Genomic DNA, 20,495 nt, shown 5'->3' with positions numbered 1-20,495 from the left:
ATCTGGGAAAGGCAGTGAAACATGAGGTGCCAAAGTTTGCAGATGACATTAAATATTCAAGCTATTTAGATCCAAACAAGACAGCAAAGATTTACTAATTCATCTCACAAAACTGGGCAACAAAATAGCAGATGAAATTCAATGTTGATAAATGTAAACTTAGCAATGCACATATTCCAAACTTCACATACAAAATGATGCAGTCTAAATTAGCAGTTATTACTCAAGAAAAAGAAATGAACAGTGGGGAAAGAAAACAGGGAATCTGCTTTGGAGACACATGAGGCAGGAACTGCATTAGGAGGATTGTGTTGTCAGCAGATGGGGTGGATATCTGAGGGTCTGTCTGCTGTGACCATCTGATTGACTGGTGGTAGGTGCAGCGATTATTTGATGTTAAAGTGTGAACTGGGAGTGCTTTGTTCCAGGTGAACCTTGAATGTTGTGGGACTGAAGAGTGAACTAGTTGAGACTTTTGAGACAGGACAATTGCTTGGAGTCTACAGCTATATCGAAAAAACCTAGCCAGTTGCAAACCTAGGGATCAGCAAACAGAGGAGAAGCCAACTAAAGAAGTCTTCATGAAGTTCATCTAGGGAGAGAGCCCACAGAGTTGTTGCCTTTCAGGCTTCTCAGAACAGGAAACACATTGTTTACACAGGTTCTTCATTATGTACAGGGGTTCATTACAGTGGAACTGGAAAGGCACTTCAGGAAGAAATTTGGAGTGTGGTCAAAGCAACACTTTGTCTTTTTGGAATATCATACAGGGGAGGTTCCAACATGAGGGCTCCCAATTCCTCCACTTCACAAGCAGAGGTTTTTGCAGCTGAAGACGCTGTCTAGACTGAGAGGTGTCAGAGGGAATACATTTTCATGGGTTCGAGTGGCTTTCTTGTGAGGGTAGTCAGAACCAGGTTTAAATCCCAGGCTGGTATAGGGTCTAGAATGGGAGGATACATGTTCTGTGGACCCTTCAGGAACTTTTGGATAATCAGGTGATTGAACAACAAAGAGCCATCCACGTGTAGGTGTAGACCTGACATAGCTGCTAAGTGAACTCTGACCAAACTGAGTGGAAATCTCAACTTTCTGAGGTGAAGCAAGCACTGGAGAATATTTGGAATACAAGACAAAGTACGAAATACTTCCAGATATGCACGCCATCTGGTAAAATGGTGCCATTTCTGATTGTAAGTTGTCCCTGTAGATTGTCTGCAGGAATTAAGAGGTATCTGTTGCGCCTGTGGCTAATATGCTTGCTCTAATGACGTGAGTGGGTGATCTACAAGCCAAGCTCTGAGGTGTAAATTGTCTATACTAGGCAAACATGGAGTTGGAGCTGTGCTGAGTAGGAGGGAATCTCGAGGGAAGGGACACCCTCATGTGTCATAGGTAAGAGTACCAAGGTTGTCTCGGCCAGCTTGGAGTTATTAGTATTACTCTCACTCTGTCCTGTTTTATTTTGATGAGAGTACGAAGTATGAGAGGTAGTGGTGGGAATACACACACAAGGGAAGCAGTCCATGGAATTGAGCGTGCATCCCCCAGAGAGTGAGATCCCAGACCTGCTCTTGAGCAGTAAAGTAGGCATTTGGTATGGTTGTTGAAGCAAACAAATGTATGTTGGGGTATCCAATACTGGTTTCAAGAAGCTGGGATTGATTTTCCATTTGCAGGTGTTGATGAAGTGTCTGATGAGATCATCTGCAAGGGCGTTGACTGTGCCCAGGAGGTAAGTTGCAATAGGAGTTATATTGTGTGGGATGCACCATTCCCACAGTTCAATTGCCTTCATGCATAGTGGATATGATCAGGCTTCTCCCTGTCTGTTTATATAAAACATGATAGTGTCCATTAATACTACTCTGTTCACTATCATGTGTAATAATTGTTAGCATGCCCTGCAGACTGCTCGGAGTTCCAGGAGGTTAATATTGAACCTGGATTCCTTGAGAAACTACAGGTCTGGAGTGGCTTGTCCTGCCAAGTGAGCACCCCAGCTGTTGTGATTGTTACTGCTGGAGGTGGTTTTAGGAATGGTACTCCTCTGAGTAGGTTGTCCAGTGTTATCTACCACAATAGCGAGTGTTTAATCCTGAGCGGCACATCACAGCATCTTGGATATGTTGTGAAGGTTTACATACAGTGCATAACCACAACTGAAGTTGCCTCATGCATAAACATGCATGAGGGACCACAAATGTCACCACCACCATGTTTGAGCCATTGCAGGCATGTCTTTGCTGTTGTCTGGGAGCTATTTTAACAGAGTGTACTACATCAACAATTGCCTTTGATCTTTGAAGTAGGAGTACTGCTGTACCTGTTGTGCAATCCATGAAGGCGCCTATAAACTCCAGTTTCTGGGTTGGGGTAGTGAACACTTTTGAAGATTGAGCTGAAGCCCCAGCTCTGTGAAGAGAGACTTGTATATCACAACTGCCTCCTTTGCAACGGGGAAAGAGGGCCCTTTCAGAAGGCAACCATCTAGGTATAGGAAAATGCTATTTCCTTCCTGTGTAAGTGAGCTATTATCATCACTAGAATCTTAGAGAATACATGAGGAGCAGTACACAGGCCAAATGGCAGTACAATATATTCATAATGTTGTTTGAGAATCGCAAAACACAGGAATTGCCTGTGTGCTGGGTGTACGGTAATGAAGAAGTAGGTATCTTGGAGGTCGAGCACAGCTAGCTAGTATCCCTTCTCCAAGGCAGGAATTATTGTGGGGAGGTTCACCATCTTGAAGCAATGCATACAGATATACCAGTTGAGACTGTGCAGGTTGAGGGCAGGACTCCACCCTCTGGTCATTTTGGTTGTGAAGAAGTACTGAGAGTAAAAGCCCTTTCCCATGTTCTTCTAGAACAGATTCTATGGCACCCAGATGAAGAAGGTGTTGGACTTCCTTGAAAATAGCTTCCTTGTGAGATGGGCGCCTGAAGAGGGACAGGTATGGGGTAGTGGAAGTGGGGATAGATGTAAAGGGGATGCAGTAGCCTGTGAGCACTATCTCAAGCACCCATCCGTCTATGGTAATGATGCTCCATGCCAGAAAGAAGTGTCAGAGTCTGTTTGTAAACCATGGTAGTGGATTTTGAGACTGCCCTGGAGATTTTGGGGCTGGAGATTTTGGCTTTCCTCAACCAAGATTTCCGAAGATATTCCTAGAGGTAGAAGGCTGAGACAAGGCCAAGTGGTGGCCGGTTTGCTGTAACTATCTATTTTGTCTTTGCCTCCATCTCTGATCATAATGCATTTGTGGTTTGTGTACTTGATTAAAGTAAGAACCCTGGCTTTTTTTGTTATAGGGATATGAATAGCTAGTATTTTGAGGGTAAACCTTTAACTTGTGGAGTGCGGTATCTGTGGATTGGGAGAAGAGTTTTGAAACCTCAAAGGCAAGATCTTCAACCATAGCCTGCAACTCCCTGGGGAAGCCTGAGAGCTGAAGCCATGAGGCCCTCCTTATGATGATTGCTGTTGACATGGAAGAGCAACAGTATCTGCTGAGCTGTCCTGGATATTAAATGCTATCTTGCTAAGGATGTGTTTAAACTGGTCCCTCTTGGAGTCTGGCAATTGATCAGTAAAGTCTGTCATTTGAGCAAAAATGTTAGGAGTGTACTTTGCAAGACATGCAATATAGTTAGCTATGTGTAGCTGTAAGGAGGCTGATGAATAAGCCTTCCATCCAAAAAGGTCCAGTTTTTTCCACTCCATATCATAAGGTGTGGTGCAGGCAAAATGTTGATGATCATTCTGGTTTACTACATCAACTAAGAGGAAACTTTGAGCAGGATGGATGAAAAGGAAGTCTGCACCCTGGGATGATACATGGAATTTCATGTCTGATCTTTTACAGATGGGCAGTGTGGTAACAAGGGTCTGCCATATAGCTCTGGCCTGATCCAACATTGCCAGGTTCATGGGGATTGCCAATTTATCTGTGGGAGAGGCTGAAGAATGTCCATCACAGCATAACGCATTTCAGGTAGATTTTTCTAATTAGATTCACAACCAATAAGCCATCCTTCTGAATAGCTCTTGATATGACCTAAAGTCATTTCCTGTTGTTAGTGGAGGTGGCATTATGGTATCATCTCAAAAGGATGATACACACGAGCAGGGAGTGCAGATTTAGGTGCTGATTCCTTCATCAGGTTCTTGGAGCCTTCCTCTACATCCACATGTGGTGACGTACCTGGGGATATATGGGATCTAGGTTACAGTTGCAGGGTATGCTCCCTCTGTGGGTGTTGTACTCTGTAAGGCACCCAGGGATCCTTGTAAGGCCAAGTGAGAGACAGCAAGAACTGTCTGCTATGCTGGTCCCCACAGCCAAGCAGCCACATGGTGTGGCGGGGCAGGGGCTAACCCGCCAGCTGAAATATGATCCTGGCTCTCCTGATGGCTCCATGCTGGGCTCTCTAAAGTGGCCAAATGGAATAGCCATGCTGACCACATAAAAATGAATTCAAAATGCTGGGCTTTCTTTTTCCTACTTCCTGTACATCTGGGCCATGTCTACACTAGCCAAAACTTCGAAATGGCCATGCAAATGGCCATTTCGAAGTTTACTAATGAAGAGCTGAAATACATATTCAGCACCTCATTAGCATGTGGGCAGCTGTGGTACTTGGAAATTGATGCAGCTCGCCGCCGCGCAGCTCATCCAGATGGGGCTCCTTTTCAAACGGATCCCGGCTACTTCGAAGTCCCTTTATTCCCATCTGCTCATAGGAATAAGGGGACTTCAAAGTAGCCGGGGTCCTTTCAAAAAGGAGCCCCATCTGGACAAGTCACGTCAATTTCGAAGTGCCGCAGCCACCCGCATGCTAATGAGGCGCTGAATATGTATTTCAGCGCTTCATTAGTAAACTTCAAAATGGTCATTTTCATGGCAATTTCAAAGTTTTTGGCTAGTGTAGATGTAGCCCTGGAGAGCAGGGGAGGTGAAAGCAGACAGAATGTAAATATTCTGTGCTTTGTGGGATATCTCTGGAGGCCAATAAAATCAATTTAAAGAATCACTGTTTCCACGCTAGCTTTAATCTGATCTTTTAAATTCAAACGTGGCATTATGTCGCATCAGATGGTTGATGCAAAAATGATGACCTTAGAGCTCCTTAAAACTGACCTAATGGTATTTGCAGTGAAGACAGTCACATTGTAAAAGTGAGCTAAGTGCCTTAAAATCGACTTTATGCTGTAGTGTAGACACAGCCTAAGACTCAAACTACAACTATGAACAACAACAAACTATCTATAAATATTGAGGAGAGAAAATTTAACGGGGCAGCAATGGGTTCCAGCCAGGCTAATGGCAGCAAGAGAAAGAAATGAGGAGTTGGCAGGCTGTGCATTCACAGTAGCCGCAACATTAGGCACGCACCAGCTGCTCAGCATGCAAAGCCCACCAAGGGAACTGCTAATGTAATTCTCCGATGAGAGGTGCAGTGGCTCCATAATACCTAGTTGGAGCACCCACAGGGACACTCCTCGAAGAAGAAATGTCAATTTCCTCACCCCTCAAAATAATAGCAGGCCAAAAGAATACAGAGGAAAAAAGACACACATGCTATTTTTGCGACACGTTTTTAAAGAACATCTTTCTTGGTTAAGGGGAGAAGCAGAACTGTCTACAATGTGTCCAGAGAACTAATTTTCTTCGTTCTTTACGTGATGGCATGCATCACCCAAATAGTTAATCTGGGACATAAGAACAATCTTAAAATAGTCCCAGAGTTATAGATTTTATTTAACAGACTCAGATTATTTCAGAAAAGGAACAATTAACCTGAAAGTTCCTTTCTAGTCCTCAGATACATGCTCAGTTGGTGTCTTTCCAAAATCTACACAGATTTCTGCAATGAATTATGTTAATCTGATTACATAGACAAGACTGTTTTTCCAGAAGTATGAATAGATGCTATGAGTTATTTTACTTTCCTGTGCCTTGATCCATTTCTTTAACTGAGATTAAGGTAATTTCAGAGTAGGTATTTACAAATTAAAAATGATCTCATTTTGCACAGACCTCTGATGGAGTTGTACACATAGCAAGAGGAGTGCACAGACTAAACATTCTATAGTGTATTGTCTCCACTAGGTCTTTTATGTCCTCCTAACTCTGAATCCCTATCTCCTTACCTATCTCCAAATGGTTTGTGAAAGAAGTACTCACAATTCCTCTCAAAACAGTTTTAGGAGGACCTTCAGATTTCACCATTTTATTCCAGGCCCTGTTTTCATGCTTGCAAGTGCTAGCTCTTTGTTATACCTAGCTACTGCCTCCATGGTCTCCATTTCCACTTTGTATACACAAATCCTTTCAGCTAGGCACATCTAATTACATTCTCTACTACAGAGTCAGATTCATCCTTTAAATTCTCTCCCCTAATACTTCATTGTGACACAAATTTCCTTGGCAATAGACCCCCTAAGCTTTGCAAACAGTTTTCACCTGAGACGTGATAAATTAATTGCACAAAACACATGTATAAAGAGTATCAATCCATTAAAAAAGTAACAAGGTTTCTGTTGATACCTTACAATTTATCAAAAGTCAGAATCATTATGAGATATATGTACAGGTAAATTTAAGGACTAATGTATTTGTATACTTTATGTGACCAATTTTCCCCTAAGCACATGGGGATAATATGCCACAAGGACCCTGCCCTGCAATACAAGACTCGGTTGTACAGCCTAGTTTAGTCCCAAAACTAGCAATGGAAAACCATCAGAGACAACTGTAATCAATCAAAACCTTTTTAAAAGTTAAAAAAGAGCATTACAACAATGCAAGAGCTTTGCCCTGCCAATGATCAGAAACTAAAATATAACAGAGAGTAGGGGAAAGTCCTCTACTCCCTTTAATTCATAAGAAATCTTGAGAACATCAAGTTGGTTCCTGGTTCCATGAAGCCAGCCAGCTCTCCAGCAGACTGAAGACTGAAGTTTGGCAGGAGAGGTAGGGAAAGAGGAGTACTTTATTAAATAAGAAAGAATCAGGTTTGTAGTTTATTATTTTGTTTAGTATTTGCATCACCTTCTCTTGTTTATAACTAAATCATAATTCTTTCTTAAATAAACCTACTGTTGTTTAATTGTAAGTGCTCACAAGTGGTTTGTGGTTTACAAAAGCAGCAGTTTAAGGTAGTTTAAGATTTTTAAAAGTACATCAGAAGCATGAAGCCTGCCAAACAGTCAGTGGGCCACTGGACAATCAAATTGCTGAGGGCACACTGAAGGAATATGGGCTGTTGCAGAGAAGCAAAATGAATTCTTTTCATTCATCTTCACAGCAAAGGATGTGGAGAAGAGTCATCTACATGAGTTTCCTAGATTTTTTTACAAGCTGACCAACTACTCCTCTCAGCCAAACATCTTTGACTACGGGCAGGTGTACACTACAGGGACAAGTCTATATAAAATACACAATTTTTGTTAAGTTAATAGCATAATTCAAATCTACAAAGCTTATATCTACTTACTGCAGGGTCCAAACCACGCTGAGTAGAATGGAGAAACTATCCTGTCAAGCCCTACTTATTCATCTTGTTCTAGTGGAGTATCCAAGTCAAGAGGAGAGTGATCAGCAGTCGATCCACCAGGTCCTCACCACACCCACTAACTCAAGCACTGATGCAACAGGTTTTCACTAGACCTACTAAATCGAGCGTCAATCCATTTGATAGTGGAGACAAGCCTTATTTATGAATTATGATGCTTCAGGACATTTTTACATTGCATTTTACCGCATCCTGTTCTAGGACCACTGCTACCCATCTCTCAAAGGAGCAACTGCAGTTTTGTTCCTCATTTTCTTCCAACAAACAATATCCTCTCTTTCTTTTATTCTTTAACTCGCACCTGGATCACAACAATACTTGAGTCCACACTCTGGACAATTTTTTTTCAGGTCATGTTCAATTTGCCACTTTGGTTTTCTACTACAGTCAAATCTAAATAGATAATTCAAAACACAGAAGCCTGTTAACCTTCGTTGTAAACAGCTGCATCACAGTGCTGACACTAAAACATTCCATCATTTAAGGAGAGAAACAGAACTCTATCCATAAAACATCTAGCAACCTAATGCTCTTTAAAGACAGCACACATCATGATCTCTATATAGGAAGTTTCCCAATTTTTCAAAAACATTAAAATTAAGAGAAGGAAATATGCCACTCCCTGTACAGGCAGTCCCTTTCATTTTTTTTTCTTTTAATTTGGATACATATGTAACAGATGGGCTAACTCACTTAAAATCTATACAAACCTAAATCCTTCATAAAAGCACAATACAACTTTTGAGTAACTTCTATTTTATTTATAATATAGTACTATTCCATAGAACATACATGATTCTTATTAACTAAATATAGAGAAGTGTTAAGAAGATAACCTGTTTTTGAAACACTGATTTAAAACTTGCAGAAAAATAAAGTTAGAATATGTTTCAGTGATGCATCTGTTAATAGAATCTACATAAATATTTCAGACTAACTTTTTTATAATGAGCAGCTCAGCACATTACTGGTAATTACAAAATACCTTCAGTCACATTATGAAGATATTTTACATAATCACCAAAGAAATTACCTGGATAAAGCTGGTAAGAGCCACTGTGGTGCCATTTAACCAAATACTTCAAACCATTCACTGAAAACCATCCTTCTGAATCCATAATAAACTCAGCTATAATTGCCCAAAGCACATTGGGTGAAAGTTGTTTCCTCAGCTGGGGACATTTTTCCTTTGTACCTTTGTCCTGGATAAAGCTAATGTCTTTTCCTCCAACAATTCCTGACAGCCCTTTTACAAACTTTTGAAAAAAAAATATTCTTTTCCCTCACGGCTTCAAGCTGAGGAAATCAACTGTATACTTAACAAAGAGCACTATAAAATGCTGCATAAATAATTTAAATAAAAGACCTTTCACCACTGTTGCTAAAGGAGCTTTAATTATTTATGTTACAGTGGATTCCATCTACTGTAACTGAGGGCTAGTGGTATAAGATCTAAAGTAGAAGTCATTGATAAGAATAGTCTTTCAGCTTTTTAGAAAAGTCACATTTATTTCACCTTCTGTGGTCCTGTTTTAAAAATGTAGTTCTACATTACTTTGCAGTTGTAAACCTTTTAAGCTTTTCAAACAGACTACTTATGAAAAAATAAAACTGGCTCTGGTAATGAGGACAACAAAAAAATTCACAAGCAGTAGCAATTACAGTGAAGTACTTTAGAAAAACTCAAAATTTGGAGCTTAAACATTCACATACATGCAATTACTATTCTTTGAACGTATAAAGTAACAACAGACAGCAGCTTTGTTGAACTCATCTGGCCTGTGTCTATACTTCCATTCCTCATTCAAAAGAGGCACGCAGATGAGGGAAATAAAAATGCAAATGAGGTGGAGATTTACATATCTGGCACCTCATTTGCATATTCTTCTTTCAAAAGAAGAAAAGCAATGTAGACACAGCTCTATCAAAAGTAAACCCCATCTTCAAAAGAACCCTTCTTCCCTGTTTTCATGGGAAGAAGGGTTCTTTTGAAGATGGGGCTTATTTTTGAAAGAGCTGTGTTTACAGTGCTTTTCTTCTTTTGAAACAAGAATATCCAAATGAGGCACCAGATATGTAACTATATGCCTCATTTGCATTTTCAGTTTGCATGCCTGTTTCAAAGGTGGAATGCAAGTGTAGACACAGCCCTGAGGTGCATTTGTCAGGTCAGAAATTACATACTTGAAAATTCTGAAGTGTTAAATTAACTTATCTACTGTCTAAGTATTTCAGAGACCAGTACACGTCTGAGAAGTAAGGCCACATGGATGAAATGTATATCCACTGATCTTGTCACCACCATATTATGCCTAAAATTTCCCCCTGATAAAATCCCATCAGTGACTGCACATGGTGAGAGTGGAGTGAGGACAGCTGGCATTTTAACTACTGTATCTCTGCACTGGCCTAAAAAGCACAGTGTTTAAAACACTACCAGAACTTGCACTAGACTGATGATAATGTTCCCACTGTTGCTGTACAAGTGGTAACAATAGTTTGAAATGTGAGGAGAGAAGGCTATTATAGACATAATCTCAGAGAAGCATTACCTGCAGTGATAGTGAAATAAAATGGTTTCTGCAGATCTGAGAGCAAAGAAGCTGTATAGTTATTGATCCATACCAATAACCTCATTTCTCAATTTTATTTTCTGCATTTTGACTAGCTGAGAGTCATTCGGCAAATCAGATTTTGTTTATTTTTCAGTTAGTATTTAATAGGCAAATCCTTGTTATCTAGCAGATCACCATGAGCCAATCTGAAGGGAGAGAATAGTTTATGTGCAGTTTTTTCCTGAATAACTCCACACCAGTTATATAAATCCAACTGTTCTAATTGGCTACTGCCTTTAATAGTTCCCCACTGATAAGCACAGAAGAGAAACTGAGCCAGTTTTTGAATGCTAAAAATGCTGGAATTTTTTTATTGCCCTGAAGACTGAATTTGATATGTGAACTGGGAATTTGTTGAGAAATCAAAATTCAGCTTCAAATCAGTTAGAGTTAAAAGAGCTCTTCCACCTTGTACAAAGTGCAACTGGTCAGCTGAAGCAGAAGGATAGAGGAGAGGAAATCAAGAAGAAAGTGAGGTTATAGGTTTAGCCTTCCTTCAGCAACAGCCTGTAAAGTTTATTTTCATATATCTGTCAACAATTTAAGGGAAATATACTTAACTATAATTTCCCTGTATTGGTCATTTTCTTCCCATTCCTGGAAGAAAATGACATTTTCAAACTTGAGAGTCTTAAATTAGATACCTAAATAAGAGGTTTACTTTTGGGAGGTGCTCAAACCCTGTCAAAGGTTTTTAACCCCTGTCAAAGTCTATTAAGTTAAAAGAGTAAAGAGGCTGTAAAGCACTCCTAAAGATCAAGCTATTTATTTGTCTACATTTGGATTCAGGTACATAAATGAAGGTAGCCAAATTTGAAAAATTTGGCCTGTGCGAATATGTATCTTTGTATTTTGCTGGTCACAACCCAAACATGGACACTTGGACTTAATACACATCTGGCTCAATACGGCTTTAAGCAATCAGAATCCAAAGCCAGGCACTAATGTAAAGATTTTACATAACATGAAGCACCAGTGATTTGGGACAAAAGTTGGTGCGTGCTCTGCTCTAGTTGCAAGGATAGATGTAAATACCTATAATTATTTTTAAAAGTGGAAATACTGACATACATGGCTTATATAGATAAATGAAATTTAAACTATATAACTATATTAATACTGTTACACTGGTACAAAAGTCTCTAACCTGAACACGTCCAGAATATGTAATTCTGTGAAACTTCTAATGAAATGCTGAAATAAAACAAATATAAAAAATTCATTGCTGTGACATTTTCAAAGAAAGTAAAAGTCTGAAACTGTCACATAGACATCAGTCAGAACATCATATTTAGTGCAGCGCTAGCTGAAATGAGTTAAGATTTTATTTCTATCCACTTTTTCTGGTTTCACTCTCTCCTCTTGGAGCCTATATTTCCAGTTTACCATCTACATAGCTCAGCATTTATTAAACATTATTCTTCATACAACTTACACTGTTGTACAAAAATTAGGATCCACTGTGTTTGTTGTTAAATTTTCAGCACTAACTGAAAAGACAGTTAAAATATTAAGATACAGAACTCAACAGAATACTGAGTGCAAGTTACAACCTGTTCTCTTACCTCTGCAACCTACACAGCCCTCAGACTTCACGACTCCACCAAATTCTACAGTATTAATTAAGAAAATACAATTATCCCTAGACTTGAAAATAACTTTAGTAACAATACTGGAGGAGCAAAACATGACAAGCCAGAGATCTCTAATAAAATTTAGTAATGGAAGTAAACTGTACTTGGCGTGCCCATCAAGTGAGTGCTAATTCCAGGGTCCCATTTCATCAGCCAGTGGAGATTAGACATGTCCAGGGCAGGATGAATACTTTTCATTGTATATTATATAAATTGTATATAATTTTTCTCAGACCAACAAATTTGTAATACATAAAACTCTTTAAAGACACAAAAATCACTTCTTGTGGAATTGGCAGGCTATACAATATTCAAATTAATATGCCTACAAATACAGTCAGTATGTTAGGCTATGTCTTGACTGAAGATAAGATGATGTGTTTTTACACTGAAATGGGAAACTTACAACACCTAAATAGTACAGATAACCCATTAGAGTTTTTTCTCACTGAAGTTAGTCAAGGTCAATCCTAAACCTTTCAGTTAGGGTTTTTATCTTGACTAACTATAATTGAAGTAAAAAGAACCCGCACTTTGTTTCCACGAGAATATTCCATCAAGACAGCCTACTCGCAGTAAAAACCTACCTTTTTACAGTGAAGATAAAGATATAGCCTACTTTTAAGAAATAAGAGATGGAGTAGGTGCAAACTGCTTTTTCCCCTGTTATCCTATTGCCAATTAGTGGGTGGGCTCCGAACAGACTATGTTCTACCTCCTATTCAACTGCTTTGACAGTGATGACAGATGAAGAAGAGAAAATACCTGATGGATTAAGTCAGCTGCTAGCAAAATGATACAGTGAACTTTGCCTAAGGTTTTATTTCTGGCTGAGGCCCAAGCAGGCCTAGTTTTTAATTAAAAATAACAAAGAAAAATAGAGAAGAAATCAATGAGTGCTACTGTGAATATAATTTGCTACTCTTCCATTTAGATTAAAAAAAATACGAAAAACAGGCAACTAATTCTACCCTGCTCCAGCTTTGGAATACTCCTTTTGTTTTATGTGTTTCTTAAACAGATGTTTGTGTCTTTTTGGCAAAAAAAAAACCAACAGTATATATCATACAGTAATTAAAGAAAAACTCCTTGATGAAGCCTCTAGGAGTTCCCTGCCAGTCCCAAACCTGGATGAAGGAGAAGCGTTGATCAGGTGAGTCTCGATGCGCTGATTGTAAAGCAACAATACAAATGAAATCTGATGCCACTATGACTAACTGATAAAAGATGCCAGCTCGGACATCACCAAGATAAACAAGCTCCGTGATATCAATGATGTCAATTAACTTGGATTCATAAATTGGTTACCAAAAGAAAATTACAACCAACACATATACTATAAATCAGAAGGTGGAATGTCCAAATGCTGTGGGTGACTGGAAAGTTAGAGCTGTTTGGAAAGGAGATGGAGAGATACCAATGCAATACACTTGGACTGGTGGAGATGCACTGGACCACAACAGGAGAGATGTGCAGTTGTGAAGTCATTTGGTCAGGGAACAAAACAAATCATGAGGCAGGAGTTGGATTCCCTTCTTAGCAAAAGAGCTAGAGGAGCATTGTTAGGGAACAAACCAGTGAGTGCGAGAATGATGGTAGCGAGATTTGAAGTGAAACCATTCAATATCTCGGTTGTTCAGGTGTGTGCACCCACATCAGACATCATGGAGGAAGAGACTGCTTTATTCTAGAAAGACTTGACAAAGATGCTGGAGGAGATACCAAAGATAGATGTGTTTGTTGATCATCAGAGGAGACTGGAATGCAAAAGCTGGAACAGATAATGACAGTCGGGAGAGTCATGGGAGGGTTTGGATACAGAGAAAGAAATGAACGAGGCAAGAAACTACTAGGAGTTTGCAATGGAGCATGAGATGGTGATCTGCAACACAAGGTTCCAACAAAGGACTATAGGAAGTGAACATGGTGATCAAAAGATGGGAAGTCCAAGAACATGATAGATATGATCTTGACAAGAAGATGATGCATAACACCAGTACAGCAGTGCCAAACTTTCCAAGGAGTGAATATGGACTTGGCCCACAGTCTAGTGATTGCAAACATCAAGATGAAACTCAAGAGAAAGTATAAGACACAGTTCAGTAAACGAAGAGATGTGGCAAGGGTAGGTGAGGAAAAAATAGCGAATGCATACAGAGCAGCGCTCAAAGAGAGAAGATCAAGAATGCGGGCACAGAGAAAGACCAAGATAAGAGATTTGAAGGATAGCCACAGCGATAGAAGAGGCAATTGATCAGATGGTTCCAGAAGAAGAGAAGATCATTAAGAAGGGGATTTCAAAGGAGACATTGAAGTTGGTCCAAGAGAAGAGAGCACTGGAGATCAGAAGGGATGTTTCCGAGAGGGCGGAATGGCATTGTGGAGTGAAATGCAATGAGGTAAGGAAAGCGTCCAGAATGGATAAGGCAAAATGGTTAGAGGAGCACTGTGAAGATACAGTGAGGTATTATGGTGAGTGTAAGACCAGAGAAGTGTATAAAGTGATTAGGAATATTAATAGCAAGTGGCAACCAAAGCAGATACGATCAAAGATACGAACAAGGTGCTCATGAACACGAAGAAGGCCGTGCAGTGATGGACAAAATACTGCACCAATCTGTACAAACTGCAGTTGGGCCCAAGTGTCACAGAGAGACTGATCAAAGAATTGAAAGACATATCACCACCGAGCATCAAGAATGAGACCAATATTTTGAAAGAGGAAACAGAAAGTGCAGTGAAACGACTAAAGAACAACAAGAGCCCTGGAAATTATAAGATCATGGGAGAAATGATCAAATACAGTGAAGAAAGTATGATTCAGGAAATACGCCATGTAATATATCATGGAAAGAAGGGAAAGCACCTAAGGAATGGACAAGGAAGCATGCTGAAGTACAAGAACTACAGAACGACTGCACTAATAAGTCACCTAGGCAAGGTGCTGCTGATGATATTGATTGAGAAACTGAGATGGCAGATAGAAGAACATCTAGCGAATGAGCAAACGGGATTCAGGAAAGATAGACGTACCAGACAGCAGATATTGCCACTAAGATTGACAGCGGAGTAAGCTCAATGAAAGAAAAAGAACATCTATAAGTGCTTTGTCAACTTTTAGAAGGCACTTGACAGTATAGATCAGAAAGTGACTTTGGTGGTGTTGGAGCTGTACAGAGTGGATAGAAGATTGATATGGTTGTTGAAGGCTATCAATGACAATATGGAGGGAGTGGCGAGAACATGTGGAGAGTTGGGAAGCTGGTTTAGAATGAGTACAGGTACGAGACAAGGAGATCCGATACTGCCAATTATCTTCATCACGCACCTAGAGAGAGTGATGGACAAGATCAAGGAAGAGGTAAAAGGGATATCGGTGCACGGGATGAGAATTAACAACTTGAGGTTCAGGGATGATATAGTTATCGTAGAGAAAATGAAGAAAAGCTAGCGAGAATGATGCAAGTGCTAAATGAGGAAGAAGGGAAGTGGTACAGACTGATTATGAACATTGATAAAATAAAGACAATGGTATTGGGAGATAAGGAAATAGGAAGGATCAGTGTAGATGTGATCGAACTAGAGAACATAGAGAAGCTCATGAATCTGGGGAGCAACATGACGTATGATCTAGATTGTAAGAAGGAAATAACAACTAGAATAGCGAAAGCAAGAGCGACTTTGAAGGCGATGGATAAGATCTGGAAAAGCAAAGCAATTAGCTTAGAAATGAAGCTGAAGATCTTGCAAATGTGTTTATTCAGCAGCAAGTTGTAGAAATATGAGACTTGGGTGATAACGGAAGGGTTGAAGAGAAGGAGAGTGGTATTTGAGAGAAGTTATTATAGAAAGATCCTGAGAGTAGGATGGATGAAATAGAACCTACTGCAGAAGGTTATACAATGGAAGCTACAAAACTATTTGGACATATCTGCAGAATGAATGACAAGCAAAAAGTCAAGACCTTGGTATTCGGCATAATGGATGGCTCAAATAGACCCCACGGAGAATGTACACAATATAATAGACTGGTGCAGAGCTGTCTACAGAAACTAAGCCACTCCACACTGGACGGAGAAAGATGGAAGGAAATAGGGAGGAAGGTATTGGATACCAACAGGCACTGAGCCCATGATTGTTGAGGATGAATTAAAGGAAGCCAAAATGGGTAAAATACATGCAAAATTGATCCTTTGCAGAACCAAGTGAGACATCTCTAGAAGTCAAGCACCTCTAGTGTAAACGAAGTTATACTAAAGACTTTTTATACCATTAAGAAATCATATTTAAATTGTTCCAGCTAAACTGGTTTCTAATGCAACCTGGCTAGTTATTCTAGACAGGCCCAAATGTTGCAAGGGCCCATGAAGACTACACTTCTCTTTTTTCCAAATGAAGGCATGTGTAGAACTTTTTCTGTTTCTAGTGTGACATAATAAGGCCAGAGGGCTACAGGAAAGTTACAGAAAGCAAGTATATTAGCCCCAGGTTAAACAAGTCATTGTTTCCCTGATAACCAAAGATCTACCCCTGGAGGAAATCTAGAACCTATATTAACCAGACCACAGAGTCAGATTTGAGCATGACACCTGGAGCAAATAAAGGACCAGCTGGAACTGGTTCAAAGTCTCCTCTTTGGTCAGTTCAGTTGTGTGCCAGAAGTGGTAGGAGGCCAACACATTACAGGTGAAGAGGAACTGTAGAGAGACTGCCAGAAAGCAGGAGAGAACCGTACAGGTACAGAGGCAAGGGGCAGGGGCAACCCTGCCTGGGGAACAGCCTCTTTGGACCCCACAAGTCTGAGGGAGATAAATCTCTGCTAGAGGGGGAAAGACTTAGGTAAGAAATCCAGTCTGTTACCTCCACTCCCAGATAGGTCATTAGAGAACAAGATTTTTCCCTTTCCTTTTCCCACTGCTATGCCAATGATGAGAGTGACTAAATCAGATTAGGGCTTGGCCCTGAAGTAAGGGGGTTAGACTGAGAACTGTAATGAGCCACTGAGGCAAGCGATTAGACTGAGAGTTGTTTTCTTCAAACAGGGAGAGACAATACTCAGCCTATTACCCAGAAGCACGGGACCCACTCTGTGGAATTAGGACTGCATCACACCTATTAGAAGTTAGCTAAAAATATTTTGCTTTTAATTAAGATTGCCCCAAACTTTTGCCAGCCAAATTACTGTATATTAGAATCTCAGTTAGCTGGAACTACCATTCAGCTGAACTTCTTTATCTCTGCCTGAAGCCCAGAAGAGTAGGAGACCCCAGTATCAATACCAAACTTCATAGTGGATTTTGGTTCAGACTTCTCAAATGAAAGTGTTAGACAGCCTTATCTCCATTACTGATGATACCCAATAATATCCCAGAACAGCAAGACTCTATTATTCAATTACAGCAAGACTGTTATATTCAATTTTTAAGGATGGCATCATTTATCTAAAATGAATGCACTACTTTGTCATAAAAAGAAATGTCCTTTAGCCTCAGCAAGAACTCTGAGATCACACCTAACCTATAAACTAGGAGCTGTCTGCACAAGACAAAATGGTAAAAACAACATTTTTTTACATGTAAAATGAAATGCTATTCATAAAAGGTACAATGGTAAAAAATTATACAGTATATGAAGGATATTAAAAGTGCAACATTTTTATCAATCAGTTCCTAATTTTATAATATTCCAGTAAATGAACTTGATTAAAAAGTCACAAATGAAGTCTCGCAAATGTAGTAACATGCATTTATTTAAATGTATATGCCACAAAGAATTTATGTAAGTGAACAAAGGAACATGACACGTAAACATGCAGTTTGATCCTTCAGTATATTCACAGGCACAATTCTTATTGAAGTTACTGCATCATTAACAAGGCTGTGTGTTAGTCATGGGTGTTTTCAATAGAACTCATGGAAAGGTCACATAGCCTATGACCTATCTATGACTTTTATTATATATCCCTGACTAAAACTTGGGGAAGTTGAATCCTGGGGAGAGCACCAAAGGTGCTCAGGGCATGCTCCTAGGAAAAGCAATCCCCAACTCCTAAACTCCACTTGCTTAATTCAACGCTATCTCAAGCCCGGATTCTTCAGGTCCCATTGGCTGGGAACCATGGACAATGGAAGCTGCAGAAGTGATGCCTGTGGGCAGAGGCAGCATGTGGAGATAAGAACTGAGGGGGATAAGCCCCCCAACCTCAATCCCCAGTTCCCCCCCCACACACACACACACAAACCCAGACTGCAGCTGCTGGGGAGGATTAAAAGGAGGAGACTGCCCCAGCTGCAGCCAGTGTATCTGGCCCAGAGACTGCCCAAGCTGCTCAGGCAGCCCTTTGGGCCATACATATTGGCCACTCCAGAAGTCATGGAATTCACAGAAAATTGAAGAATCCATGACCTCTGAAACAAACATGGAGAGCTTTAAGTGTTAAAGAGTGGAAAATGGGCCAATCAAGTTTATCAAGCAAATGCTTCTACTCTTACCACAGTTTATTTATTAAGTTTACTGCAATATTTAATGTGGGAACTTTGATTTTCTGAATCCTAATAAAAATTAAAACAAAATTTAGCTTACCTCCATCAGAAACAGTTGCAGACTACAATAAAAGAGAGAGAAAGATGAGTTACATAAAAATCATGGCGATAGATATAGAAGCTTTTCTGAGTAACATACATTACTGAAGGTGCTGATCAGTCTTTGCATTTTAGCCTAGAAAATCAATCAACTCGGGGTGACATGAGGGAGAGACAGTTTAAATGAGTAAGAAGTTATTTTCCAACAACTGCTGCCTTCACCCTACCAAACTTCTCCCCAGCTATTGAACTAATGCCTGGTAGCCTGCCCACAAATATTTATTGGGCAATGTGCTTCCCAATGTGTGTACTAAAGTTTCTTGTCTGTACATGATTGCAAGATCAGATCCTTATGTTTTTAAGCATAACTTTCAAAAGTTGAAAAAATTAAATGCATCCTTTTTTTGTCCCTCCATGATTTGAAAGGAACTGTTTTTCCCATCCTTGTCTTTTTCAACAGAAATTCAGGCTGGACTCTATAATGTGTTTGCTGGAAAAAAATGATATAGAGTTAGCTATCTTGACATAAAGATCCTAGAGGAAACAAGGCACAGATAGTGTATACCTCAATGTAGCCAGCAAAGGTACAACCTATACCCCCTACCACATTATGAGGAGGTTAAAATACCAATCTCAACTAGGCATGTTGAGAGAGCCATCACCTGTGAACTTGTCTTCAATAAGATTTCACATCAAATTTTGCGGTGTTGATATAGCCTACAACTCTAGGATGAATGGAGAATCAATTAAACAATAACACTCTGGATAGTAACAGAGAGGGAGCCATGCTAGTCTATATACTATCAAAACAAAAAAAACAGTCAAATAGCACTTTAAAGACTAACAAAATAATTTATTAGGTGAGCTTTCGTGGGACAGATCCACTTCTTCAGACCATAGTTATACCAGACCCGATTCAATATTTAAGGCACTGAGAACCATAAACAGAATGGCCCACTCCATTAAAATGTTGACTAACCAGTTTGTGGATCTGGAGTGTTTTTATGTCAGACACTCTAGACATTAGCTTTTGTGGGCAAAGACCTGCTTCATCAAATGCATGAGTGACGACGCAGCTGACAAAGTGGGTCTTTGGCCACAAAAGCTTGTGCTCCAAAGTAGATGTTAGTCTATAAGGTGCCACGGGACTTCTTGTTGTTCCCAGTTGAATGGTTATTTTTATACCTCCAAGTGTGTAACTTTCATTGACTTAAATAGTTGTGTAGACCGGGGTGAGCAAACTGGGGGGTGGGGGGATGAAATTACATAAGGGGGGCACAATAGGCTGCTATGCATCAGGATCATCATAAAACAGACGTATGTCAGACATAAAAACACTCCAGATCCACAAACCGGTTAGTCAACATTTTAATGGAGTGGGCCATTTTGTTAATGACTTAAGAGTTTGCGTGTTACCAAAGAAAAATTTTCACACCACTCTTGAAAGGGAGATAGCCCAACTGTCTTTTATATTCAAATTTGGCACATTAACACGTGGTTTGAACCAGGATGGGAATGTTCTGAGTCACTATAGGGGCTCGTTTGCATACTTGGCTTAATCTAATTCTTGACCTCCCCCCCACCTTCTACCCCTCTACTCTCTGATTTGCTCACCTTGGCCATTTTTTTCTGATTTGTCCACCTTGATTACTGTTTTTGGTTCTCTGTGCCTTAAACATTGAGTCTGTTCTGGTATGGCTATGGTCTGAAGAAGTGGGTCTGTCCCACTAAAGCTCACTAAATAAATTATTTTGTTAGTCTTTAAATTGCTAGTTGACTACTTTTTTGTTTTGATAATAACACTCGAGGTTTGGCTACACAACACTTCTTACCTCAGATTGCCAATTAATTTAAAGTGGTTAAAACTTTTGTAAAAAGCAAGTGTGTGGACATTCCCCAAGTATCTGTTACAGCATACAAATATTTGCTTTTTACCGTGAGCTGAGCAGAAGCTAAGAGGCAGAAGGAATTTTTATTCAGCCTGAATTTTTTTCTTTTCATTTTTAGTTAGCATCTATTCAAATGACTAATATTTTAAATAGCATTATTCAAAAACCCTTGTCCCTTTAAGTCATGAAGTGG

At 39.8% G+C, this 20,495-nt stretch overlaps 1 protein-coding gene and 1 long non-coding RNA gene across 4 annotated transcripts in view; one reads left to right on the top strand and one right to left on the bottom strand.

Moving 5' to 3' along the window:
* RGS12 (regulator of G protein signaling 12) overlaps positions 1–20,495 on the bottom strand; it is a 154,524-nt gene that overhangs the window by 57,168 nt on the left and 76,861 nt on the right. For all 3 annotated transcript variants that reach the window (XM_074992405.1, XM_074992404.1, XM_074992403.1), the window contains exon 4: positions 18,415–18,436. In XM_074992405.1, coding sequence (XP_074848506.1) covers positions 18,415–18,436 — 22 coding nt within the window. The remainder of the gene's footprint in view (positions 1–18,414; positions 18,437–20,495) is intronic.
* Positions 1,163–1,727, top strand: LOC142012938 (uncharacterized). The gene is made up of 3 exons (XR_012645504.1): positions 1,163–1,193; positions 1,325–1,395; positions 1,680–1,727. It is a non-coding gene; the product is annotated as an uncharacterized LOC142012938 (long non-coding RNA).

The sequence above is a fragment of the Carettochelys insculpta genome, chromosome 4, assembly GCF_033958435.1.
Source record: "Carettochelys insculpta isolate YL-2023 chromosome 4, ASM3395843v1, whole genome shotgun sequence".
In the NCBI taxonomy this organism is placed as follows: domain Eukaryota; kingdom Metazoa; phylum Chordata; order Testudines; family Carettochelyidae; genus Carettochelys; species Carettochelys insculpta.
This window is presented reverse-complemented; position numbering and strand designations above follow the sequence as displayed.